General features: G+C 42.9%; 3 protein-coding genes across 3 annotated transcripts; all 3 read right to left on the bottom strand.

The window, feature by feature from the left end:
• Nucleotides 1-1,498: 1,498 nt before the first annotated feature.
• On the bottom strand, nt 1,499-2,440 carry LOC134496800 (olfactory receptor 10AG1-like). The gene has a single exon (XM_063302512.1). The coding sequence runs from the start codon at nt 2,438-2,440 to the stop codon at nt 1,499-1,501; it is 942 nt and encodes a 313-aa protein (XP_063158582.1).
• Nucleotides 2,441-5,753: 3,313 nt separating this feature from the next.
• LOC134496799 (vomeronasal type-2 receptor 26-like) lies at nt 5,754-16,033 on the bottom strand. The gene is made up of 7 exons (XM_063302511.1): nt 15,990-16,033; nt 15,149-15,440; nt 12,768-12,995; nt 11,960-12,086; nt 10,801-11,684; nt 6,202-6,414; nt 5,754-5,813 (listed from the first exon to the last, which is right to left on the bottom strand). The coding sequence occupies exons 1-7, from the start codon at nt 16,031-16,033 to the stop codon at nt 5,754-5,756; spliced, it is 1,848 nt and encodes a 615-aa protein (XP_063158581.1).
• Nucleotides 16,034-25,617: 9,584 nt separating this feature from the next.
• On the bottom strand, nt 25,618-26,541 carry LOC134496798 (olfactory receptor 10AG1-like). The gene is given in 1 exon segment (XM_063302509.1): nt 25,618-26,541. A coding segment is annotated over 1 exon segment (924 nt).
• Nucleotides 26,542-27,883: the final 1,342 nt, after the last annotated feature.

The following is a 27,883-nucleotide window of genomic DNA, read 5'->3' as shown; positions in this document are numbered from 1 at the left end:
GGGGGAATGAGATTTGAAATGTCTGCAATATACCTGATACTTTCTAGGTCTTGGAAAGGTTATATTATGGGTTGTAGTTCACACCATTCTGTTTGCGTTATAGGAGAAAACAGAATTAAAATGAATTAAAATCAACCCATTTATTAGAAGTTCCTTTTTGCATTAGGGCCAAAGGGCCTGGTTCGTTAACTGGGTGAGGCTTAATTTCTTCTGTTTTGAGGATGAACAGACATACTAGAAAATCCCAGTGCTACCACCCAAAACTCATACTGCACATGGATCTGATATTGTTAGCTCCCCTCTTCTCAATTCTTCTCTTACTAATGCAGTACCTCAGACAGAGAGACTGGGGCAAAAGGCCTGTTATATTCCACCTGCTTTATACAGAGGATCAGTTATTTATCAACAATGAAAGCATTAATAACATTGTTTGAAGAGAGAGTATAATTGTTCCTCTTTGAAGGATGCATCATCCAAACTCCTTGTTTGTTCTTTGTTAAAACAAAACAAACAAAAAAAACAAGGCTGCTTGATTAATCACAAGAGCTACCGGAGCCTCTTCCCTTCTTGTCACCTCTTTTTTGTTTCTTTCTTTCTTTTGGATTCCATCCAGCTTTCAACTTGCCTGTTCGGCTTCACTCAGACCATTTAATAATACAGATATTAGAGAAACCAAAACAGAGCAGGGAACTGGCAGCTGCCAACTCTAGGCCTCAAACCACATATACAGCAGTCCCGCAGTTGAGATCTTCTGCTTCTTTCTGCTGCACAAGCACCTTGAAGGAGACTTTTCAGGGTCAAGTTAAAAGCCCCTAACCCACATATATATCTTCCCAGGGAGAGCAAAGCACTGGCCCGACTATATATTCGCAAATTAGGCAGCTACCCCTTCTACAAAAAACACTTTCCCAGGGTAATTAAAAGTATCCGCTCAGTCATAAAACTTGGAGAAGGCCAAGGAAAGATGGTAAATTTGAAGAAAGAGAAGATACCACCAGATGAGCAGAGCTCTGGGAAAGCAAAAGATAGTAACTCCCTACACAGAAACGATGTTCATAGAATATTGCCTCTTTGTTTTTTCAAAAACTATCTTCATAGTCTTCCCCATTGCTTCATAGTTACACACTAATTACCTCATGGACCTCACTAGGCCCCTGATATGTTCCATCCAAGGAAATAAGTTGTTGCTGTATCCAGTCACATGTCTATTCTAATCTGAATAAGACTTTAACCCCATGCCTCTTCATGCCTGCCTTTTCATCCAGTGCTGTCAGTAAATCAACTTACACTTCAATGTGCATGTGCCCTGCTCTCTGATTCAAATGTAACCCTAAGAAATCCTTCTACAACCCCAATGGACCAAGAGCCACCTGTTCCTCAGTCAGAGAAGAGGTTGACATCCGTGCATTGTTCTTGCAGATGACCTGTATGGTCTCAAGCTCCTTGCATTGACTTGTAATCTGATGAAGGGATGAAAACAGTTCATGCAATTGTATGATTACATAAAGAAGATCCGTTTCCTTGCTACCGATTTCTTGAAAGCAGCTTTTATCTCTTCATTCCTCAAGCTGTAAATGATGGGATTCAAGGCTGGGGTCACTACCGTGTAGAGCAGGGCAAGGAACCTGTTCCTATCCAAGGAAGAAGCCAAATTGGGACGAATGTGGGTAGCAGTGATGGCTCCATAGTAAAGGAAGACAACAATTAGATGTGAGGAACAGGTGGAAAATGCTTTGTGCCGATTCCTGGCCACTGGCATCATGAGAACAGTGGAGATGATAAGGATGTAGGAATAGAGGATGAGTAAAAGGGGTACCAGGACAAAAACCACAGTTAGTATGGCATTGGCTACTTCATATTTGTAGGTATTGGTGGAAGCCAGCCTTAGAACTGGCATAAGATCACAGAAGAAATGGCGAATTCTATTCAACCCACAGAAGGGAAGAGTAAAGATTGAAATGGAGTGCCCCAAACCCATCAAAATCCCAAAGGTCCATGAGGTGGCAGCAAGCTTAGCACACTCCTTATAGTTCATGATATATGGGTACTGCAAAGGTTTGCAAATGGCAACATAGCGGTCATATGCCATGACACAAAGAAGACAACACTCAGTGACACTAAAGAGAACAAAGAAACACAATTGAAACCCACAACCGCAAAGGGATATACTCGGTTTCTCTGTTAACAAATTCACTAGAATCTTTGGGCTGATGGTTGAGGTGTAGCCAATTTCCAAAAAGGACAAGTTCCAGAGGAAGAAGTACATTGGGGTGTGAAGGGTGGGACTGACAATAGTGAGGGTCAAAATCAGGCTGTTGCCCATCAAGGCCGTGACGTAGAACATTAGGACCAGACAAAACAAAAGTTCTTCTATCATCTTGAAATCTGAGAAGCCCAGCAGGACGATCTCGGTCAAGCAGGTCCAGTTGTCTTTTCTCATGGTTTCATCCAGATAGCACCTTGGGAATACAACAGGAGTATGAAATAAGGCATTATACAACGGTTTTTTACCATTTGGGTTTTGAAGAAGCAGGATGGCAAGAGTATTGGAGCTTTTGAACTTGGTGTTGCAGAACACTTCTGAGAACACCAGGAAAACAAACAAATGGCTCATCAAACAAATCAACCCAGAGTTCTCACTTGTGGCACAAATGACCAGGCTGAAGTTACCCTAATTGATTTGTCAGAATTTTCAGTGCCCAGTATTTAAATATGGCCTCTGGAGATCAGGGGACAGAGATGTTTGCAACATGCTGCCTTCTTTGTTTATTTATTTTGCTTGTTTATTGTTGCAAGCATTCTGTCCATAGTAAGAATTCAGTAAGAATTATCTTCATGTTTACAGATGTCCCTTGAATTAAAAACCGTTCATAACCGTACTAAACTCAAAGTGAAAATTTGACAATAAAACTCCCTTAATATACCACCAAACTTCAATTAAAAGTAAAACTCCTTTTCATGAAGTTGCAGACCAGGAGGAACCATCGCACCCAACATGACCTTGGTAATTCCAAGGTATCAATCTTACTTTGTGAATCGTTTTCTGATGTTTTTTATATAGAGGGGGTATTTCTCCTTAAGGAAAACTGGAAATGCTCTAATATTCTCTGCCTAGAGATGGTCTTGAAGATTCCACTGCCCTAGATGAGTCTTCATGTATTCTTTCCTCTGGAAAAAAATAATTGATATTATGTAGGCTGTTTACATCAGCCAACATCAATGATCCAAAGGAACCACTGGATTCCTAGAGGATCTGAAATTCCAGAGAGACTGGAAGACTTTTTCTCTAACAAGGCCTCATGACGGAAACACAAGGATTCATCCTGGGGATTTGGTGAATGAACACCAGAGGACAACCTGGATCTTGGGGGAAGCATTCCTTCCAGAAGAGTGAGGAAACCCAGTGCCCTCAGATGCTGGATATTTTGGTTTACAGTTTACATGACTGTCTGACCATTTGGGGTGCTGGCTGCTCTTATAGGAATTGTAGTGTCAAAGTTAATGCCTACCATATCATAACTGACATGGTTCCTACATTTCCTGCCAAGGGGATCCATAAGCACATGGAAAATCTTTGGGCAGAGCACCATTTTAACATCTCTCCTCTTCCCTGAGCTCTAGAAATGCCAGTTGATTTCAGTCCCATTCACATTCTTTCCGTACCACCTGATGCTCACGTCATCTGAATCTCAAACAGTGTGGTTTGATGCCATACTTACTGCATATGGCATTTCTTCTACTTCTTGCTTTGAAATACCCAGGAAATGTTGCTGCCGATGGATACTGGGAACATCTGGATAGGGAGCTGGTCAGATTGGGAATTAGCCCATCTTTGTCTAAATTTAATAAAATATAGTATGATTCAGAATTAATTATCTCTTGGGATGCATATATGGCCTTCTGTTATCGTTGCCTAAAGCTTTTCCCATCTTTAATAAATCTGTTTTTATTTGAAATGCTGGCAAATCTCTTGCTGAAACACAGTAATTACCTTGTAATTTAACAAGGGACAGGTTTGGTGAGTTGGTACCTCCCGTTCTGGAACTTCATGAAAAGAAGGTTGGTTTTTAAATAATATTTAGTGGAACATTAAGAGAGTTTTATTGTCAGGGTTTGGTGTTGCTATTGTTGTTGTTAGGGTTAATATTTAATTCTTTTGAGCCTGGTACGGACCATGCCTGAAATGTTGATGTTCTGTCTAGGTGGAAAAGGCCATTCTTTATGTAACAGGAATGGCTGATGAATGATGGTAAACAATGAAAGCAAATTACATTTAATAGAAAACTAAGCTGCCTTTGGTCTAAATCAGTTTTCTCCAGTCTGCAATCCTCCCACTACATTAGGATTTCAGAATTTCCAGCTAGAATGTCAGTGCACAATTTCAGATATGAAAAATACGTAGTTTGGTCTAGTGGTTACGGTGCCGGGCTAGAAACCAGGAGTCTGTGAGTTCTAGTCCCGCCTTAGGCATGAAAGCCGGCTGGGTGACCTTGGGCCAGTCACTCCCTCTCAGCCCAACTCAACTCACAGGGTGGTTGTCGTGGGGAGAATAGGAGGAAGAAGGAGTATTAAGTATGTTTGCCGCCTTGAGTTATTTATAAAAATAATAAAGGAGGGATAAAAATTAAATAAATAAATAAATCAGTAAAAATAAACCTGATTTTTATTTAATTATCATTACTGACAGTATCCTTGCAATAATAACAGAACTTATTAGAGACCATACGAAACAAATCAAACATAAACTTGAGGGGCCATATTGACAGTTTGAGGACTGAACATTCTGAGAAATCAATTCTGAGAAAAGGTCCTAGAATGGTTGTGTGATTCACTAAGATGATGTAATCACACAAAAGTTGCACATGACACTACATTAAAACTGTGGTCTCCCTTTCCTATTAAGGAAAGTCTCCTATTAAGAACTTAATCAAAGGTGCTATTTCAGAGTAAATATACAGGAAGCAATATAGAGGTCTCTAGTAGGAGAAATGTATTTAGTTGTTAATAATTGTTTGAATTCATTCTTCAGTTCCTTTCCAAACATTTCTCTTACGTGCTCAAGCTTTGAACTGGATGATACCATAAAAAAAGACAACCAGACCCGCTTGACCAAGATTGTCCTGCTGGGCTTCTCAGACTTCCAGACTAGGCGAGAACTTCTGTTTTGCCTGGTTCTAATGTTCTACTTCATGGCCTTGATGGGCAACAGCCTGATTTTGATCCACATCATTCTCAGTCCTAACCTTCACACCCCAATGTACTTCTTCCTCTGGAACTTGTCCTTTCTGGAAATTGGCTACACCCCGTCTATCAGCCCAAAGATGCTAGTGAACTTATTATCAGAGAACCAGACTATATCATTTTGGGGGTGTGGATGTCAAATGTGTTTCTTCCTTCTCTTTGGTGACACTGAGCGTTGTCTTCTTTGTGTCATGACATACGACTTCTATGTTGCCATTTGCAAACCCTTGCAATATCCCTATATCATGAACTACAAATTTTGTTCAGTATCTACCCTCCCCTTTTTGGGGAAGGTGGTGGAGATGGTCGTCGCACAGCAGCTTTAGAGATCTCTGGATGAAGCGTATTATCTGGATCCCTTTCAGTCAGGATTCAGGCCTGGGTATAGGACAGAAATGGCATTCGTCGTGCTTTTTGATGACCTCTGGCAGGAATGGGATGGGGTTTGTGCATCCACCCTTCCTCTGCTTGACCTCTCAGCGGCCTTCGATACCATCAACCAGGGTCTCCTTCTAGACCAGCTCCAGGGATTGCGGGTGGGCAGTGTGGTATGATGCCAGTTCTCCTCCTTTCTACGGGGTCAATACCAGTCAGTGGTGATTGAGGGGGAGAGATCCTGCCCTCAGCCCCTATTTTGTGGGGTGCCACAGGATTCAGTACTCTCTCCGCTCCTATTCAACATCTGCATGAAGCTGCTGGGTGAGTTCATCCGTCACCATGGGGTGAGGAATCATCAGTATGCTGATGATATCCAATTATACATCTCTGCCCATGGTGAATTAAGAGGGACTGTTGATGTCCTATCCCATTGTCTGGAGGCTGTGGGGAACTGGATGGGGAACTACAGGCTTCAACTGAACCTTAGTAAGACTGAGTGGCTCTGGGTTTTGGGCCTTCTTGTTCTGGGACTATACCATCCTTGCTACTGAATGGGGTTGCACTGCACTGCCCCAGACAGACCTGGTGCACAACTTGGGGGATCTTCACCTTGAAGAGCAGGTGGCAGTCATGGCTAGGAGGCCCTTTGTACAGCTTCGAGTTGTGCATCAGTTGTGCCCATACCTTCATCAGGAGGCTCTGCTCATGGTCACTCATGCCATGATCACCTCCTGGGTGGACTATTGTAATGCGCTCTTCATGGCACTGCCCTTGAGGAATATCCAGAAGCTTCAGCTAGTACAAAATGCAGCAGCGCAGGCAGTTATTGTGCCTCTAGGACAGCACACATTACACCTCTTCTCCACAAGTTGCATTGGCTGCCAGTTTGCTTCTGAGTCCAATTCAAGGTGCTGGTTTTGACCTTTAAAGCCCTTCATGGCATGGGGCTGGGTTATCTGAGGGATCACCTCTTCCCGATTACTTCCACCTGTCCCATCAGGTCTGGCAGAAAAGGCATGCTCCAGGTCCCATCTCTTAAGGAACTACATTTGGTGGGACCCAGGAGACAGGCTTTTTCTGCCATGGTGCCCACCCTGTAGAACATCATCCCCTCCAGGTAAGACTGGCCCCTTCTTTGACATCTTCTGTCCTTCAAGGGAAGACCCTTAAAACTTCGTTATGTCAACACACTTGGGGGTTTCATGGAAATGAGGATTTAGTGAGGTGGCCACATTGTGTGTAACATCTGTGGTGTCTCCACCCTTTTTAGTTTTTTTTTATAGTAATAATATTTATGTTTTAATTTTAGAGTATTTTTGTAATAATTGTTTTTTATAGTTTTATTGTACACCGCCCAGAGTCAGGTTTCTGTGAGATGGGCAGCATATAAACATGATTGATTGATTGATTGATAGATAGATAAATAAATAAATAAAGACAAAGGGAAGAAGAGGATGAGCCTAGGATTGAGGGCAGAGCCTGCCAAGGGATGGGGTGACATTAAGAAAGGAGGGTGATTAAAAGTACAAGAAAGCAGTAGAGACCCATATAAAGGTAACAGAAATTGATTAGAGAGGAAGATTGATACATGAGAAAAGCAGAAAAATGTCACTGTTTCTCTCTCTTTGCTGTTTACTTAATAAACATTCTGTTTCATCATTTTTTTTCTGTTTTTCCAAAACCTTCCAATATTGTCTTAAACAAAGAATAACTTTTTTTTAATCAAAGTGTGGCCCAAGAATTGTAAGGAGAAAAAAAATGAGTATTTACTTGCATACAGAAAAGAAATGTGTATGCAAGTAAATGGCATAGTACAGTGCAGGAGAAAAGATGGCCTTCGTTAGGGCAAACAAAACATCCTCCTCCTTGCTTCGAATTACTCACATTCTATTCTCTATTTAATGAATGTTTTGAATTCTCAGGGTTCTCTGAGATCCCTTAGTTAACTATATGAATAAACTGAACCTGAGATATGATGCTTTAAAGAAAAAAAAAACCCTCTGGCCTGGAGATCAAATACTTCATACAGGCTGGTTGTATCCAAAATGTTTGATTCTGTCCATCAGTTCCAGTGAAATGATACATCTAGGATGTAACTCCAATGCTCTATGACTGAGAGCTATCTAAGATAATGTGAAGGAAGAACTGATCACATATTGGGATTTTGTATAGGAGCAATATGGTTAAAATGGACTGTCTTCTTAGAGTGGGCCATTGAGCGCCACAATGTTTCTTTATGCAGCTACAAGCAAGTTCTTCACATGGGAGTAGAGAATCTACAATGACCTTCTAATATTCTCAGTAATATGGGGATGAGTTAAAGAAAGCTTTTCAATACAAGGAAGAAAGAGATTACTTTCTGATGGATTGTGATCAGGAAATTAGGTTCACACTTCTCTTCTTCTTCTGAAATAACTAAGGTCAAACATTTATTAATGTCAAATATTCATTAATTATTTATAATGAGATAGTTAGAAAGATAGATGGCTACATAGATGGATGAATCATGAAGACTTTAGTAAAAAGCAAACAGTTAGCATTCAACCATTCTAAACTGTGCACCTAACAAATGGGCCAATCTTCACTCTGAATCTTTCAGGGATGGCCCTTTTCAGCCACAGGAACAATCGTATTTTTCTATTTTAGAGCTACCACATGCTACTCCTAGCTCCTTCTAATGCAGTATCAATCATTCCTTTTCCTTACCAATTGCTCCTTCTTATTTAATTCAGAAAATTAATGTCAGAAATTAGTGTCAGAAAATGCTAATATCTTCAAATTTAATACAAAAATTAATAATAGGAAAACTATGGTTTACTCTCAATCCTCCTTTATATTTGGAAGGAAAACAAATCCAAAACTTAAAAAAACAATTTAAGTAATCCCAAAAATAAGTTAAGCACCAAGAGAACCAGCTTCTCCTCTCTGTAGAAAGCGTCTCTTGGGGTACATATAATTTTACAAAAATACAAATTGGTGATTTAGAAACAGGGTGGCCGGTCTTAGTGTCCCTTTAAGGCTGCAGTGCAGCATGAAAAGTGATGAAATCCCTCCCCCCCCCCCCCCCGCTGGCTCTTACCAGTTCAATACGAAACACTGTTTGCAATCTTCTGGCTGCAAGCAGCCATCCGGAAGACAGATGGGATGATTCCAGGTATTCTCCTTTATCTGGAGAATGTTTCTGGGCTTCAGAAAAACCTGCCTGAGCCCAAAAAAGTTACTGCGTTGCCAGCTCCACCCACTGAACCCATGGGCACAGCCGTTCAGTCCGCCATTCCTGCCAGAAGGCCAAGATCTCCTCTCCTCTCGATGGGGCCTTTGCACACTCCTGAAGCCAGTGGTGCAGTCAGAGCTGGGCCTTGGGGCAGAGAGTATAAGGGAGGTATTAAAATACCTTAAGAAAATAAGATACAAGGAATGAAAAGAGAGCCGACTTGAGGATTACCTTTTTACAACTACCAAATGGCCCTCCCTAGAAAAAAAGGGACTAATAAGAAGGAAGGTTCGATGTGTGCTCAGCTATTTGTTTTGCCTCATTCCCTTTCTTTCTGCAATGCCAATTTTGCCTCACCACCACTCAGACTTCTTGGAGGTCAGCCAAATCAGTCCTGTACTTGTGGAAACAATTACTGCCTTCCAGCTTCCTACCATGAAAGGCTGGCAGAGGAAGGCATGCCATAACATACTGAAATCTACATGTCTGGCATGCTATGGATAAACAAAATACAACTGTCACTCTAGATGAGTCTTGGGCTCAGACTTGGAGAAATAAAGGGGAAGTGAATGTTATCACTCAGTGGGTTGGAAAGCATAAGAATGCATTTTAAAGTAGATATGTATTACAGCAAACTAATGATTCATTATTAGCAATATTACTTCAACTTGCAATGTTTATGCAATTTTGTTATATTGCCAAAACACTCTCTTTGCCATCTTGTCTCTTGCATGGTATCATGTCGGAATTACTGAGATCCCGGTTGAAGCCCAAACTAAAAGTGAATAAGAACAGCACATATTTACTCACCTAAGTTAGAATAAAATGAGTGCCCAGCTTGCTGGGGAAGGTGACAACTGGGGAAGGCAATGGCAAATCACCGCGCTATAGTCTGCCAACAAAACATCTGGAAGCAGCATCCCCAAAAAGGGTCAGACATGACTTGGTGCTTGCAGAGGGGACCTTTCACCTTTTTTTTCAAGTTAGAATACACAGTTCTAGCCCAGTCTGTCCTGATGCAAAAAGCTCTATGAAACTCTAGCTATAATTTGTCAAGCAGAACATTACTGCTGCAGCCACACTAGAAAAAGGAATATCCAATGTGGCCATTCTCACATCACACCTGATGTTTGCAGCCAAACCATCATTAGCATTCCAGGCACTGTCTTTTGGACATGGTCATGGGGACAAGGACTCTCAAGCCCTAATTGGGCTAATCAGAATTAAAGAGCAGGCAAGAGAAGACAAGGCAGGCAAAGGATAGCAAGAGAAGACTCTTCTTTATTAAGAATGTGTGTGAGATAATTGATTACACAGATGGAGAGTCTAATAACTTTCAGTTAGTGTCTTGCATCACAAGGACAGGATAGTGTATATGGTGCTTTAATAATAATGGGAAGCAAGGCCACAGTAAGAAAAATCCACCAGAAAGAACTCCAAAGAAACTATCTGTGTTCATGAAATAATGTCTTTGTCCTCTCAATAGCCTTTGTTTCTGTACCTCCAATTCACGACGTCATAAAATCTACCCTACACCTGACTTCACCACCTGCACCAATCAGAAGTATCCTCAGTCCAGTGGCAATGGTCAATCCTGCATGTAGTCTAATTAGTATCTCCATCCATTCCAAGATTGGTGCTCAATAACACCATCAATTAAGACTCAATTGAATCATCTAAGTGGCTAAGATTCCCATAGAAACTATACAAAGTAACCTTATAGTTCGTTAGAAAGGTAGACAGCCACACAGATAGATGAACCATTAACATTTTTTGTTAGCAAAAAGGCACATAATTAGCATTCCATCATACCAAATTTTGCCCCTAACAAATGGGCCAATCTTAACTCTGAATCTTTCAGGGATGGTCCTTTCAGCCACAGGAGCAATGGTATTTTCCTGTTTTAGAGCTACCACATGCTACTCCTAGCTCCTTCTCATGCAGTATCAATCATTCCTTTTCCTTACCAATTGCTCCTTCTTATTTAATTCAGGCCGCATTAGAATAATGTAGCACTTGGGAAGGAAAATACAACTCAATAAACCAAAAGCAGAGGCTAAGATGGAGAAGATCTCCACGGCTACCATGGATTTTCCCTTTGTGCTCAGGTAGGTGGGGATGAAGGACAACCAAACACTGCAAAACACCAACATGCTGAAAGTGATGAACTTGGCTTCATTGAAACTGTCAGGCAGTTTCCTGGCAAAGAAAGCCACCGTGAAGCTGACAATGGCCAGAAGACCCATGTAGCCCAGCACAACGTAGAACATGACATCTGAGCCTTCATGGCACTGCACTAGGATCTCGCCCACTTGGGAATGCTTCTCTAATTCTGGAAAGGGGGGCTTGTTCACCAACCAAACAGCACAGATGCAAATCTGAATCAAAGAACAAACCACCATGACCAAGATTGCTATCCTCCTTCCCACCCACTTCCTCATCTTATTCCCTGGTTTGGTAGCCACAAAGGCCAGAACCACAGTGATCGTTTTGGCCAGTATGCAGGAAACAGCAATGGAGAAGGTGATGCCAAACACAGCTTGCCTGAAAAGGCAGGTCATCTTCCTGGGTCTTCCTATGAAGAAGAAAGAGCAGAGGAAACATAGGAGCAGAGAGGAGAGCAGGATACACGTTATGCTCCAGTTGTTGGCTTTGACAATGGGAGTGTTTGAGTGTAACCTGAAGATCCCCATCACAACGACTGTGGCCATGGAAAGGAGAAGAGCCAAAGATGTCAGAGCTGCTCCCAGGCCATCTTCATAGGACAGGAAAGTCATTACTTTGGGAATACATTTGTGCTGATTCGTGTTAGGATACTGGTCTTCTGGGCACAGCTCACATTCATCTGCATCTGAAGATCACAAGCAGAAATTCAGTATTTGTAGTTTGTAGAAATATTATCCACACCTTGTTATCTTTTGCCTGAGGGAGAAAAGCAAGTTTTGAAGTCTACAATATAATTTTAAAAAACCTGAATCAAGATGAGGATGCCTTAAGATCATCATCTTCAAGAATAGAAATTATGGTAAAGCAACAAGAAGTAGAGAAGGAGAAAAGATGTTCCACTTGATCAAAATTCAACACTTCTGGGTGTTCTCCTAAGAAGCTCAGAGTTCCTTCACTTACCCTTTTGTGTTGAGATCCTCCCTGAGGGGCACGGAATACAATCATAGCAACACATTTGTTTTCCCTGCTGAATAAGCATGCTGTGTCCAGGATGGCAGCTCTCAACACAGGTAGAATTTGGCACCATCTGTTAATATTTTAAAAAGCAGGATTTAAAATGGGAATTAGTTTGTTTTCTCCTTTCAGTACCAATTCTGAATTACATATGTTTGAAATTACAGAAAGACCTCAGAAATTATGTCAGTGGCACAACCCTGAGGCAGGAATCGGTTTAACTAGTAGTTCCTTGAATGAGTGATGTTAGGATCACAGGCTTAAACCACTCCTTTCAGTCACTAATGATTAAACTTCACAGATTTCTCTTCTCTTAAGTTAAAATTAATCCAAACACTCTCCTAAAATCAACAGTCACCAAAGAGTGAAGAACACACAGATCTTGGAGATGTCTTCATGTAACTATTTGTCACTCATCACAAAGGAGAAATTCATCCCCATGTGGAATTATCTAGTCAGTGCTCCTCCTTTCTATTTTCTCCAAAAAGGCATTCCTTTCCATCTGTTTCCCCAAAAGCCCAGAGCTTTGATGCTCCAGACATATCAGTCCTTTAAATTTCAGGACCAAATCATACCTAGTTCTGAAATAAAAATATGAAAAGCAGTATTGTCAAACTTGTGTTTTTGTTTCTTCTGATACATCTTCCAAATTCAGATGTCTCAAGCAATCTCCTTGCCACTCTCCAGACTGTATTGGTGACACACCACTCAGATGACACTGTCATTAAACACAGGAAAATATAATCGTTCCAACCTGATGAAACTTGGGATTCCACGTAATGGCACTTGCATTAATGGTGAATTCTTTTCCAGCTGGAACATGGGAATCGATTCTTCCAACGTGGACTCTCTGGAAGGATTCATTGGGGAATGTCACCAAATTGATGAGGTCATAGCCTATTGCTAAGTCTCTATTTTCATCAAGAAATATTTCATCTCCAATGTTATTGTTAAAGCGGACACGTCTCAAAAAAGAGTGAAGCTAGATGGAAGGGGGAAAAGTAGGTGATCATTCTAAAGAGTAGAAAATGTCATCTGAAATGTCAGTCTGATATATAAATAGGGATTTGCCGCAATACTGCAAAAGTATGCTTTCCAAGCATGCCAAGTACTGAAATGATTTCTTTAAAGAGAGCATGGAAGTTTAGTCATAATATATTTTAGCTGAATCTTTCCAGCCCACCATAGAGTCATCCCACTTGGTCTCAACCATTTAAGATGACAGAAAGTAAAACTCTTTTTCCCTAATTTTTTCCTGAGAAAATGAAACTCTGCCTATCACTCAGTTTTCAAATTCATTCTCCAGAGAGCCATCTCCCTGTTTCATGAATGTTATCAAGAAAACTTTTGTTTCAAAGAGATCATGTTATAGCCAATTCATCTCCTTTTTACTTCTGTCCAGATCACAACTTACAGCTGTTCTGGGGCATTACAGCTACAAGCAATAATCATACAATTGAGGACCTTTTACTCCTTTATAAATGACAGTCAAAAATAATCTTCCTTATTTTTCCCTCTCTACATACTGGATATAAGCAATTGAAAGTTTTAGAATAATCAATCAGAAAGAGACTCAGAATGGTTTAAATTATCACCCATTTCCCACTCTTCTACAGTCTTCTACATTTTTTTTTAATTGAGAAGTACAAAAACTGCATCTGATAAACTATCAAACAAGATAGTCCATGATAAATTAATAGGGTCATTTTTGTCTTGTTTTTTTTCATTTTGCTTTTCTTCTGTAATTTCCAAAGCTGATTCTGCTCACAAGCTTTAGCTGTGAGTACCTGCCAGGGATGAACTTTTTGGAGATCCCATTGGCCTTGGCTACTGCTTCGCTTCCACTTGCTTCTCCAGGAATACAAAGCATGGAGCGAATGTGCTACAATATAAACAGCATTGTAGATGCTGTAGCTCCAACCAGACATGCCCATTTCAAAGACAGATGCAGGGAGGCTCTCCAGCTTCTCTTCCCCAGTGCAGTTTTCCATTTTCCCCTCATACAAGTGGTGGACATTGAGTGAGCAGAAGAATGTCGATGTCCAGAATTCAGAGAGGAAATAAAATGTCGATGTCAGAGGATTCATTGTCTCAAGAAAATTGTGAAATCCTGGCATGACGTTTGTCTGGAGTGAGAATGACAGTGTGCCATTGAAGGAATTTTTGCTAAATTTTCTTGCAGGGTTTTGTGCGGTGAAATCCCACTCACAGGTTGTGATCCACACCTTCTCGAGAGGATACTTATTCCCAATTTCCATGGAGTATAAAACCATTTGTAATCCCTCCAGAGACTGACCATCTCCATATACAAGGAACACATTGATTTCACTCTGGGAGATAACAGATTGAATTTGACTCATTTCTCTCTTAAGTATCTCCGTCGATAAAAATAGCGACATTATTGGAATCAATTGTATCCAAGCTACGCAAATATTATGTTGCAAGAGCTTGGGTCTCAGAGTTCGAAGAAAGCTTTCGCCACTCTCATTGTCAGAAACAATGAGGCTAATCCAGTTCCATCCAAAATATCGGAGAAGTCCAACAATCCCCACGTACTGAAGAGCTTCATTGGGGACCATGCGGTAGAAAGAAGGCAAACCAATTTTGTCTCTCAATATGGGGTCAGAGGAGCCATAACTGGCCTGGGGAAAAATGGCAATTTTAACTGAAAGAAAAGTACTCAGCCTGTATAAGCTGATTGCCAACAACGGCTAATATTACATTACAAATTTCCTAAATATTCTAGAAAACCCATTTTTGTATATTCTTTTGGTGGGTGGGGGGACTCGATTACATTGTCCGTGGGTGCATCTTTGGAAGACCTGACATGCCAGTTTGGGGAGATTTCATATCTATGTGGTCACTAAGAGTCAACACCGACTTCATGACACATAATCAGTCAATCAATCAGAGAACTTAAGTTGGGAGTTGTAAAGAGGGTATGGAAGAAATTGGACTTCTCCAGTTTTCTACCCTGCAGCAATCAAAGTGTAGTTTCTTAGTGTTTCCTCTCCTTAGTAGGGAATCATCATAGATGTAAAATGACAATTCAAGCAAGAGAGAAATTTGCTTTTGCGGTGGAGACTTCACAGTCACTCTCCTCCTAGTTCTAGATATCTATTTCCAAACACTTACCTGTGGAACCTTGTAAGTACTTAAGATGTTGGCCATAAGAATTGAATTCTGGGAGGTGAGTCCCCCAACGACGGCCATGGTATTCTCCTCAGTGGCACAGAGGTAATTGAGTGGATTTCCTTGTCTGAGGAAGAGAAGATCCACCGTGGTCCAAGTGGTCCACCATGAATTGTACGCATTGTCGAAAATCTGGGACCCTAATGTGGCGTTGGGTAACAGATCAGGATCCTTGTTGATCTCTTGAATGGCAAAAAGAAAAGCAAGGACATGCTGGTAGTTTTTAGGGATCAGGCTGCAGAAATAAAAATAATTTTGTAAGCTTAAATCGTATCTGAGGATCAGGTGGCTTACAGCTGAGATCCTCTGTCTTTACACATAAAATGCATGTTGCTGTCTGTATGATCAGGAAATCTTTTTCAACTAATTTCTCCTCATTCTCTCAGTGTGTTCATTTGTGTGCTATACAGATTACATTTTAAAATTCATTGTGATTTTGTCTGTATTTTATTGTTTGTCCAATTCTTTAACATTTGGAGCTCCTGTGGTCCTCAGAGGTAGCAGTCAGCTTCTCCCACTAGAGAAGGAACGCTCTCCTTGAAGGAGCGGACATTGGAAAAACACATGGTATTCAAACACGCCACCTCTCTTACCTGCCTCTGTAAAAATGAGAACACAGGACAGCTTCTCTCTTCACCTATAAACTTCCTTTCCTTTATATAAAAACTAATAGCTGATCTTTTGGAAATGTCCTTAATACCAGCTTATCATTCTGTCTACACACTTTGAAAGGGGACCTGAAAAATGTGACGTCCCTTTGACAATTAGCTCATAATGTTCTTACACCTGGTGCTCTCGGGTGGCACCAGGGATGCCGGTTGAGGCCATCCTATCTCATGGACCAATAGAATTTCAAGCAAAATTGTACGTTTCAGTGAGAAAAGGATAAATAATCTTCAGTGAATATAATGCCTTAAGAGAACATGTTCATTATCATTCCTGTCACAGTGGGGGGGGGGTGTCTAAACCCTACAAGACAGACACTCAGGCTCCTTAGCAAATCCATCTTCACATCCAAACGTTTCACCAAAACAAATCACAAGCAGAGACCTCAAGAGATTCCGTAAGAGTCAGATGTGAAACAAGTTTCCTCTTGGCTGAATTGGTGCTGCTGGAGTGGTGAGGAAATAGCTGAGGTATCAATACGCAAAAACTGGACAAGTGTGAAAGAGAGATGCCTGCGTTTAAATACGGTGATTTATTTTGTGAAATTAAAAATCAAGGGCTACATCTAATACATTATTTCCAAGGAACAAAGAACGACTGCATCAGTGTTTTAATGGAAGATGATGATCAGGTCAAGTCCAGGATTCCAAAATAAATCAATCAATGAAGAATTACTTACTAAGCAGATCTAGCAGAAGAATCTGGACTTTCCTCAAAGCTCTGCAGCCCGAAATTGCCAAGAGTCAGGGATACAAATTCACCAATTATAATTTCATCTGAAGGATCGGATGGATTGGAAGAACTTTGCCTCCTCCAAGGATTGTTCGGGTTCAGACATCTGCTGGAAGGATCACTCAGCCCTCCTATGACCACAATTACATGAAGAGCTAAGCCCCAACCCAACCGTGCCATGCTGATTGGCAGCCCCCACCTGCAACATCTGTCTCGGCAGAAGATTTGGGAAAAAGAAGGACAGAACTGTGGTGCCATCCAGTGCAGCTCATGGGTGGGTGGGAAAAGACCTTTGAACAAGGTTTTTATAGACTGAGCACAATTTAACAGACTTGAAGTGAGCTCTGGAGACCACGATTTTCTAGCTCTCAGCTAGTTCTGAAATTTGTTCCACTAAGCACAGTAATTGTAGTAATTATAGGGCACAGAAGCAGTTTTGAGAGAGAGAGAGAGAGAGAGAGAGAGAGAGAGAGAGAGAGATCATCAGCATCCAGAAGGCAAGCTCTCTAGAACAAACAAAATGTCCCACAGAAGCTCAACCACCATCTTGCCCCAAGGCCTGGGAGAATACCCAAGTCTTTGGTGATTTTTCTGAATGGCATCTGGGCAGGAGTCATGGAGATCTCTGGTAGGTTGCTATTCCAGAGGAGAGGCACCACAGCAGGTAAGGCATGTTTCCTAAGTCCTGAAGAACCACACTGTTTAATGGAAGGGACCCAAAGCACACCCACATTGCCCAGTCTCTGCGGAGGTCTCATTGCAGTCCCTCAAATAGCCAGGACATCTGCCATGAAGGTCTTTATCAGTGGTATTCAGCACCTTGAATTGCACCTGGAAGCGAACTGATAGCTGTAATGGTTGCCTATCCTAATAGACTCAGACTCACAAGCAGGTACTTAATGATATCTGATTTATTAAAAGAATAGTATGCAAATACAGAGAAAGCTGAGAATGAGTAAAAGCATGCCAAATACAAACTAAAAACCCTCGCCTCAAACGTAATCCCTCCCCTCGCCCTGCCGTTGCAAACTCCCCCCCCCCCCCAGGTGCTGGTAACCGTTTGAACTACCATCCTGGGAAAGTAACCTTGAACACATGAGATAACCCAAACACATCCCAACCCAGCAGCCAACAGATAACAACTCCCCGAGATGGAATCCTCCACCCTCCCCAGATGAAACACGTATCAGTGAAATGACATGCGAAACGTTACGATGTACCAGCAACATTGGAATGGTGAACATGACATACCGCCCCCACAAAAATATTAAGGAGCAGGTTTCATAGGATAAGCGAGATGAAAGCATCTAACTAAAACAGGAGATTGAACATCGCGGGCAGCCACCCACTCAGGGTGGGGGAAATGCTTCCACCAAATGAGGTACTGCAGGGTGCCATGAAGCCTGCGAGAATCAAGGACCTCCTTCACCTCAAAATGTTGCTGTCCGTCAATCATAATTGGCGCAGGAGGTGTAGGTTGCAGATGCCACCGGTCGGAGTGGTTGACAGGCTTGAGCAAGCTGCAATGAAAAACAGGATGTAAACGTCTAAGATCGTGAGGCAAATCCAATTTAAACGTGACAGGGTTCACAACTCCCACAATGGGAAAAGGACCAACAAATTTAGGAGCCAATTTTTTCGAGGGCTGAGGAGACTTAATGAACTTGGTGGAAAGGTAGACCTTATCACCAACTTTGAAAGCAGGTTGAAGGGCTCGTCTCTTATCAGCATGCAGTTTGTAGGCAGACTGGGCATCTGCCAACGCTTGTTGAATAACTGGCCAGGAATCACCCAAGTGCGCAGCCCAATCAGAAGCAGAACAGGGCGGTGTTGTGGGTTGAGGTAAATCAGGAATGGGAACAAAATCCCTGCCAAACACAGTACGGAAAGGGGTGTGCCCTGTGCTCTGATGGACGGCGTTGTTGTAAGCCACTTCAGCAAAAGGCAGGAGATCAACCCAATTGTCTTGCTGATAGTTGACAAATGCCCGCAAAAATTGTTCAAGGTAGAATTAAGAGCCTCTGTAGATCCATCAGTCTCCGGATGCGACACAGTGGACAATGCTTGCTTAGTGCCCACCAGCTTTAGAAATGCCCTCCAAAACTGAGAAGTAAACTGTGTTCCGTGGTCTGTGACCAAATGGGAGGGGCTCCCATGAATCCTGTAGATGTGGACTAGGAATAGACGGGCTAATTGCTGAGCAGACGGAATGGAGGCACATGGAATGAAATGGGCTTGTTTGGAAAAGTAGTCCTTCACCACCCAAATCACAGTCTTTCTCTGACTAGGAGGCAGTTCAACAATAAAATCCATGGAGATCTCCTCCCAAGGGCAGGAGGGACTGGCCACAGGCTGCAGCAAGCCTTGTGGTTTGCCCCCCTTCCGTTTAGACATGGCACAGACAGGACACGAAGCAACATATTCTTTGACATCCTGTCGTAATGTAGGCCACCAGAATTGGCAGCGTACCAGGTGCAAGGTTTTCACAAAGCCAAAATGGCCAGCCACCTTATCATCATGAGATCTACTCAAAATCTCTCTTCGCAAACTGTCAGGGACATAGAGGCAGTTCTCTTTCCCTGCGAAGCCTCAGTCAAATGTAACATTGTCTCTATTTGCTTGCAACCAAGTGTCAGATTTCAGTTCAGAGAGAAACTTTTGTTGCAATTGCGAAGGAACCACCGGCGTTCCCCCAGCCGGTGAAACTGAAGCTGAGGGCAGCTGCGCACGAGTTTGACTGCATGTGACAGCTTGCAACCCCAACTGGGGTTCTGTCCACAGTGTCCCCACCACGTCAGGTACCTGGACCGAATCCTGGGGCAGGCGGGAAAGCGCATCAGCCAGGAAGTTTTTCTTTCCTGGAATGAACTTCAGTTTAAATTCAAAGTGGCTGAAAAATTGAGCCCAACGGATTTGCTTAGGGCTGAGCTTATGGGGCATGCTAAGCGCTTCCAAATTTTTATGGTCAGTCCAAACCTCAAAAGGACATTTGGCCCCCTCTAAGAGGTGGCGCCATGTGTCCAAAGCAGCCTTGACTGCAAAAGCCTCTTTCTCCCAAACATGCCATCGCCTTTCTGTCTCTGAAAATTTGCGGGACAAATAGGCACAGGGCTTCAGGCAGCCCGCAGCATCCGCCTGCAACAAGAGTGCTCCAATGGAGAAATCGGATGCATCCACTTGAACCACAAAGGGCTTAGTGGGATCAGGGTGTTGCAGAATAAGTTCAGCAGTGAACAGGCTCTTAAGTTTGTCGAACGCCAACTGGCACTCAGGTGTCCAATTGAGCAACGCTCCTGGGTTCTTCACCTTCCGTGTGTCCCCCAGCCCCTTTGTTTGTAATAAATCAGTGAGGCAATGCAATTTCTGCAAACCCCTGAATGAACTGGCGATAATAGTTGGAAAAGCCAAGAAAACTCTGGAGCTGCCTGTGAGTGCGTGGGCGCTCCCACTCCAAAATAGCTTGAATCTTCGCAGGGTCCATTTCAATACCCTTGTCCAAAATCCTGTACCCCAAATAGTCAAGCTGAGTCTTATGAAATTCACACTTAGACAGTTTAGCATAAAGCTCAGCCTTTCTCAGTTTGCTAAGTACTTGCTTCACCAAGCGCTCATGTTCCTCCACCGTTTCAGTATAAATCAAAACATCATCCAAATAAACCAGTACCCCTTTGAACAAATGCTCATGTAACACTTCATTGATCGATTGCATAAACACCCCAGGTGCCCCCGCCAATCCAAAAAGCAAAAGCTTGTACTGAAACGAGCCCAGAGGACAATTGAAAGCAGTCTTCCACTCAACCCCCTCCCGTATACAGATACGGAAATAGGCTTCCCTCAAATCCAGCTTAGAGAAGATCTTCCCCTTGGCCAGATGTGCTAACATATCTTTTATTATTGGCAAAGGATATTTGTTCAATATTGATACCACATTTAATCCATGGTAATCTGTACAAAGTCTCAATGCCCCATCCTTCTTCACTCGAAACAAAACGGGGGCGCCCACTGGCGAATTAGCTGGTTCAATAAAACCCCTGGCCAAGTTTTTGTCCACAAACTCTCGTAGCACTGCCAGTTCCTTTTGTGTCATGGCATAGATTTTTGGCTTTGGCAGTTTTGCATCTGGGACCAACTCTATTGCACAGTCAGTTTTTCGATGAGGTGGGAGTTGGTCCGCCTCCTTCTCACCAAACACATCTGCAAAACTCTGGTATTGCTCCGGCAAGCCTTCCAGTGGGGTGGCAGCGAAATGCGGGGTTGCTGCCGCCGCCCTCCCCACTGCTGCCTGCGGAGCATCGTCCTCCCCAGGGGCTTGATAGAAACCATCCCCAAAAGTCAAAGTCCTATGCACTCAATTTATATATGGGTTTTGCTGGACCAACCAAGGAATCCCCAGAATGACTAAAGGACCCCCCACAGGCGCCACTACAAATGGCAGGCCTTCACGGTGGCTGCCCATTTGTAACACCACCATGCCCATGGAATGGGTGACTGGCTTTCCCCCCACCGTAGAGCCATCGAGCTGAGTAAAAATCATGGGGCGTTTTAGAGGGAAACTGTGTAACTCCAAAGCAGTCACCACGTCAGGGTGCATCAAGCAGCGCGAACACCCTGAATCGATCAAAGCCCACACTTCAACAGTTCTTGTGCGGGAGCCTAGCTTCACTTGCACTGTCAGTGTGGGGTAGTTGCCACTCACCGAAATATGGTCGCACCCTTCCTCTACCACCTGCCCAGAGGCGCCCTTTAAAGCAGGTGGCTGGCGTTTCCCACCGGCTGGAGTATATCGGGCTCCCCCTTGTCCCCGAAGTAAGGAATTTCCTCCACTTCAGTCTCAGCTAAAGCCACCTTCATTTTCCTGGGTAAAGAGGGAGATTTCCCCAATGACTTTCCCGGACGTTCTTCGGTCTTTCCTTTCGGGCACGCTGCTGCTCGGTGACCATCCTTCCCACATCGGAGGCATTGTCCCTTTGCATAGCGGCGTTCTCGCTCCTCTTCCCAAGCACGTTGGCCGGATTTTCCAGTGGGTGCAGCAGTGCGGGAACCCTTGCTGAGCCTAGCAAATTTCATCACCTTCCGGTGAGCAAAAGTTTCATGGGCATGCTCAGCCTTCCCTGCCAGCTGTATCCACTCATATAGAGAATCCGGGTCATCTCGCCCAAGCGACCACCTTAGGACCTCCATATTCAGACCGTCCTTAAAAAGCTCTATCAGGGTGGATTGGGACCAATCCTCAACTTTCCCAGCCAAAGCCTTAAATTCCAGAGCGTAATCTGCCACCGATCGTGGCCCCTGGCACGGCTCCCTCAATGCCCGTTTTGCTCTTTCTTTAGCTAACGGGTCTTCAAAGTGTAATTTTAACGCCCACAGGAATTCCTCGAACTCCTCCAGCTCAGGGGCCTCTGATTGACATAACTGTACATACCAATCGGCCGCCCACCCCTTGAGCTTAGTGGCAATGGCATTAATTTTGGCTCTTTCTGAGCGGAAACACTGTCCCCATTCGTCCATATAACTCCTTGCATTGGTAAGGAAGAATGACAGCTTAGTTGGATCTCCATCAAATTTAACAGTAAAGTCCTTTACCCCCATTCCAGGTCCCTTCACCACCTCTGAATGATCGGGCTTCCTTCTAGCCCCCAAGGATCTCCGCTCTCAAGGAGGGGACCTTGAAATTCTTACCCTCGGCGCTCTCATTTCCTCTCGGTGCCGGGTTCTACTCCTTTCCTCCGGGAAAGGTGGGGGCGAAGAAGGAGTCGAATACCTATGACTAGACTCCTCTCTCCTCCTCTCCCGTGGACCCCAGTCCATGGACATTTTCCGAAACATGAATTCTAAGGACTCCAATTTAGCCTCCACCAGTTTTATACGATCAGGGGTTTGGGAATCCTCTTTTCTCTCTTGCCTCACCATGGTTGGGGATAACAGGTACCGCTGCTTCCAAGACGTTCTTGACATCTCTGGTAGGGTTCCTTGTGTCTCATCCCAGGTGATCAACTCGCCTGGTGACTCGCCGGTCGGTTCAGGGGCTCTTTTACCTCCAACTTCCTCATCTCTTGGGCTGAAGCTTGACCCCTCCTGAACTTCTGAAGTCTCTCTAGGGGGGACTCTCTCCATTCTTATTACTGTAGAGTCGGGTTCCCCCTCACTTGATTCCTCGCTTTCCATGGTTTGGGGATTTGGTTTACTCATCGCTAGCACTTCCCCTCACAAAATAAATTTGGAAAGGGGCTAAGGGAAAAAAAAAAATTTTTTTTTGCTTCTCAGCTTTATGTAATGATTGCCTATCCTAACAGTCAGACTCACAAGCAGGTACTTAATGATATCTGATTTATTAAAAGAATAGTATGCAAATACAGAGAAAGCTGAGAATGAGTAAAAGCACGCCAAATACAAACTAAAAACCCTCGCTTCAAATGTAATCCCTCCCCTCGCCCTGCCGTTGCAAACTCCCCCCCCCCCCCAGGTGCTGGTAACCGTTTCAACTGCCATCCTGGGAAAGTAACCTTGAACACATGAGATAACCCAAACACATTCCAACCCAGCAGCCAACAGATAACAACTCCCCGAGATGGAATCCTCCGCCCTTCCCAAATGAAACACGTATCTGTGAAATGACATGCGAAACGTTACGATGTACCAGCAACATTGGAACGGTGAACATGACAATAGCCAGCTGAGAGAGGTAGGAGGCTATCAAAGGTGCCCCCCACTCAGGTGAAATAGGATATTGAGGAACAAAAAATATTTTCTTGTAAACCACCCAGTCCCTTTTGGGAGATGGGCAGTGATAAATTTGATTAATAAATAAATAAATAAATAAATTTTCACAGAGGAAGAGAACTATATTTGAACCACAGTGATTCCTTGCAAGAGGCCCCCATCATAGGAAAGGACCAGCCACAAAGAGGGGTCCAGGTCAGAAAGATCTTCCAGTTGGTTACCTGGATGATCTCCTACACCTACCCCCCCCCCTCCCCTCCTTAGCAAAGACCAGTAAAATTTCCAGCAAGATTTTCCTGGCCCATCCAAATAGACCCCTTGGTGAACTAAGAGAAGAAAATTGCAAAACAGAAAAAAAGTTGTATCAGGATCTATTAATAAAGGACTTCCCTGGCCAGGAACAGACAAATCACACAAAGGGGCCAGACTGGTTAACGGACAGGAAAGCACACTCATGGCTAGTAGAATCGGGGCTTCTGCTAACCTGAGGAAACAGAGTGGGTCCAAAGTCTCAGCCTCCTTGCCTCTGACCTTGGTCCCTCTAGCCCTCACGCTGCCCTCTTCTCTCTTTCACCCACATTTTCTCCTAATTGTCTGAGTTCTATGGTAGACTTCCTTCTGATGGAATGGCCAGTGAATCCTTTACTTGCGTTCTAGCAGGATATTCAGCTTAGGTTTTCTGCAGGGCTTCTCCCATTGTTTTCCATACCTCTGTCTCCAACTGTGGGCTATTCCACAGTTAAGCATAACATCTGCCACTGGCATATCCTAGAATTCATTCCATTGAATAAATATGTGCGTGATAACTATAGCCTGATGAAGAAGTGAAATCAATTGATATAATTGGATTATTATCTAAGGAAGACCTGTTTCCTTACTGCTGATTTCTTGAAAGCAGCTTTTATATCTCATACCCTATGAGAAGGTGTTTAAAGATATGAGATTTCAGTATGGTGCTGGATCAACAGAAGGATAAATCTAATCCCTCTGCAGAGGAGTGCCGTAATAATATCACGGTTTTAGCTATGATTATGAGTAGAAATGAGTTGAAGGATGTTTGGAGAATAGTACGAGGAGAAGAAAACGAATTTACTTTTTATTCGTCAGTGTCTAAGAGTTAGTTTTGTGGTATAGTGCTGGAAGATGAGCCCCTCCGGTCGGACGACACTCAATATGCTACTGGGGAAGAGCTGCCTTCTCAAAGTAGAGCCGACCTTAATGACGCAGATGAAGTAAAGCCTCCAGGACCTTCATTTGCTGATGTGGCACGACTCAAAATGAGAAGTAACAGCTACAGACATCCATTAATAATTGGGACATGGAATGTACGAAGTATACAATTACCGCAACAATGGATGCAAACATTGAAACAGTCAGGCATATGGCGCAAGACCAAACAGCATTTCGTTCTGTTATACATAGGGTTGCCTTGAGTCCTAAACAACTCAACAACAACTGACAACAACAACAACAACAACACCAAGGAGAGAACAACACCCATAATTCTTGCACGTCTTGCCCTGAAGATGTTGCCTGGTCTGTCAATGAAACGTCTGCAAGCAAACAATCAAGCTCAGGGAGCACCAAAGACTTCACAGTTCAACCCTGAGCTACAGAGATTCTCTTCTATTAGACACACCCTAATTACCTCACGGACCTCACTAGGTATTTGATGTGTTATATCCAAGGGAAAAAATGCTGCTGTATTGAATCATGTCTATAGTCTAATCTGGATAAATCTACAAAGAGGGAGTTTAATCTCCCTGCTCTTTACACCTGTTTTTGCATCCAGTGCTGGCTTTAAATCAGTCTGCACTTCTCTGGTCCAAGCATAATTCTAAAAAATTCTTTTACACTCCCAGTGGACAAAGAGCCATCAGGTCCTCAGTGACAGGAGATGCTGACATCTGTGAATTGTTCTTGCACTGAAACGGTATGGTCTCTAGCTTCTTGCATCTTACCTTGGTCCTTCTGACCTACAAACTACCTCCTTCTTCCTTTCACCACCTTTTTCTCTACATTCTCTGAGGTCTCTGGCAGCCTTCCTTGTAAGGAAACAGCCGGTGAATCCTTTACTTACACACCACCAGAATAATCAACTTAAGTTTCCTGACAGGATTCTCTCCATACTTTGAATAAATCTATTCCCAGCTCTATGTTATTCCTGAGTTAAGAGTAACATCTGCTCTGGTATCTTCTAGGGTTTATCTTACTCCATAAATATCTGTGGGACAATTGTAATCTGATGAAGGATAAAACCAATTGATATAATTAGATTATTACCTCAGAAAGACCTATTCCCTTGCTACTGATTTCATGAAAGCAGCTTTTATCTCTTTATTCCTCAAGCTGTAAATGATGGGGTTCAAGCTTGGGGTCACTACTGTGTACAGCAGGGCAAGGATCCTATTACTGTCCACAGAATATGCTGAGTTTGGAGGAATGTAGGTAAAAACGACAGTTCCATAGAAAATGAAGACAACGGTGAGATGCGAGGAACAAGTAGAAAATGTCTTCTGCCTGTTCTTGGCCACTGGCATCATGAGAATAGTGGAGATGATGAGGATGTAGGAAAAAAGGATGAGCAAAAAGAGTGCCAAGTCAGTTAGCACTGTTAATGTGGCAATGGCCACCTCATTTTTGTAGGTATTGGTAGATGCCAGCCTCAGAACAGGTATAAGATCACAGAAGAAATGGCTGATTTGATTCAACCCACAGAATGGAAGGGTGAGGATTGAAATAGATTCTCCTAAACCCACGAAAATCCCAAAGGCCCATGTGGTAGCAGCAAGCTTAGCACATACCCTGTAGTTCATGACATATGGGTATTGCAAGGGTTTGCAAATAGCAACATAGCGGTCGTAGGCCATCACACAAAGAAGACAACACTCAGTGACACCAAAGAGAAGGAAGAAACACATTTGATATCCACAGCCCCAAAAGGATATAGTCTGCTTCTCTGATAACAAATTCTCTAGCATCTTTGGGCTGATGGATGAGGTATAGCCAATTTCCAGAAAGGACAAGTTCCAGAGGAAGAAGTACATTGGGGTGTGAAGGGTGGGACTGAGGAAGATGAGGATCAGAACCAGGCTGTTGCCCATCAATGCCATGAGATAGAATATTAGAACCAGGCAAAACAGAAGTTCCTACGTAGACTAGAAATCTGAGAAGCCCAGCAGGATAATCTCGGTGAGACAGGACTGGTTGTTTTTCATCGTATCATCCAGATCGAAGCCTGAGAAAACACAAGAGAAATGTTAAATAAAGAATTAAACAATTCTTCTTAACAACGATTAACCATTAAACGGGTTTATCACATTAGAGACCTCCATATTTCTTCCTTCATGTTTCCTCAGAAATAGTAAACTTAGATCGTGTCCTTGAAATAAGAAAGGAAAACTGCCATTTTAATTTAGTGCCATGTCCAATTTGGCTGTGATTATATCATCCCAGTGAATCATGTAACTATTCTAGGGTCCTTTCTCAGAAGTGATTTGTCAAAATTTTCAATCCTCTGGCTTTAAATATGGCTCATTTTGAGTTAATAGCACATATTTGATTTGGAGGTGCCACAAAGAATTAAATACTAATGCATAAGCAAAAAGTTGAGAATAAAACTCTCGTAATGTCCCACTCATTTAAAAATAAAATTTCTTGTCTTCAACATGTACAGTATGAGGAATCAAACCAACAAACACAACCTTTGGTAGATTATGAGGTATTAATCTTACTTGGTGAACAGTTTTCTGATGATTTCAGGTAGATGGGATAATTATTCTTAAGGTATACCGGAAACACTGTAATATTCACTAGCTATTCATTTCTCTTGAAATATATATATCAGCCTACATCAAAGACTCTGAAGGAGCCACTGGATTCCTAGAGGATCTGAAAGAGAGACTGGAGGGCTTTTTCTCTAACAAGATCTCATGACAGAAGACCAAGGATTCATCCTGGGGATTTGGTAAATGAACACCAGAGGGCAATCTAGACCTGGGGAAAATCATTCCTTACAGCAGAGTTAGCAAATGCACTGCCCTCAGAAGCTGGTTATTTTCATGTCCGGTTTACATGATTCTCTGACCATTCACCATGTTTATTTGTCTTACAGGAATTGGAGAGCCAAGCCAGTTTGGCATAGTGGCTAAGGCACCAGGCTAGAAATAGGGAGACAGTGAGTTCTAGTCCCATCTTAGTCACAAAGCCAGCTGGGCGACTTAGGGCCAGTCACCCTCTCTCAGCCCTAGGAAGGAGACAATGTCAAACTGCTTTCAAATCTTACCAAGGAAACTGCAGGGATGTGTCCAGGTAGTTGCTAGGAGTCCACATTGACTCAAAGGCACCCCCTAAAAAGTCCAAAAGATCATGCATAATTGCAATTATGCCATTGCAATTATGCCAATGGCATAATTGATATTGTTCCTACACTTCCTGCCACTGTGATCAATAACCACATGGAAAACTTTGGGGCTGAGCACAATTGTAATCTGCTCCTCTTCCCTGAACTACAGAAATCCCTGTTAATTTCAGATCCATTCATATTTCGTGCATACTCAT

The sequence above is a fragment of the Candoia aspera genome, chromosome 4 (assembly GCF_035149785.1).
Source record: "Candoia aspera isolate rCanAsp1 chromosome 4, rCanAsp1.hap2, whole genome shotgun sequence".
Taxonomy (NCBI): domain Eukaryota; kingdom Metazoa; phylum Chordata; class Lepidosauria; order Squamata; family Boidae; genus Candoia; species Candoia aspera.
The sequence above is the reverse complement of the archived record's forward strand: the minus strand, read 5'-3'. Positions and strand labels throughout refer to the sequence as shown.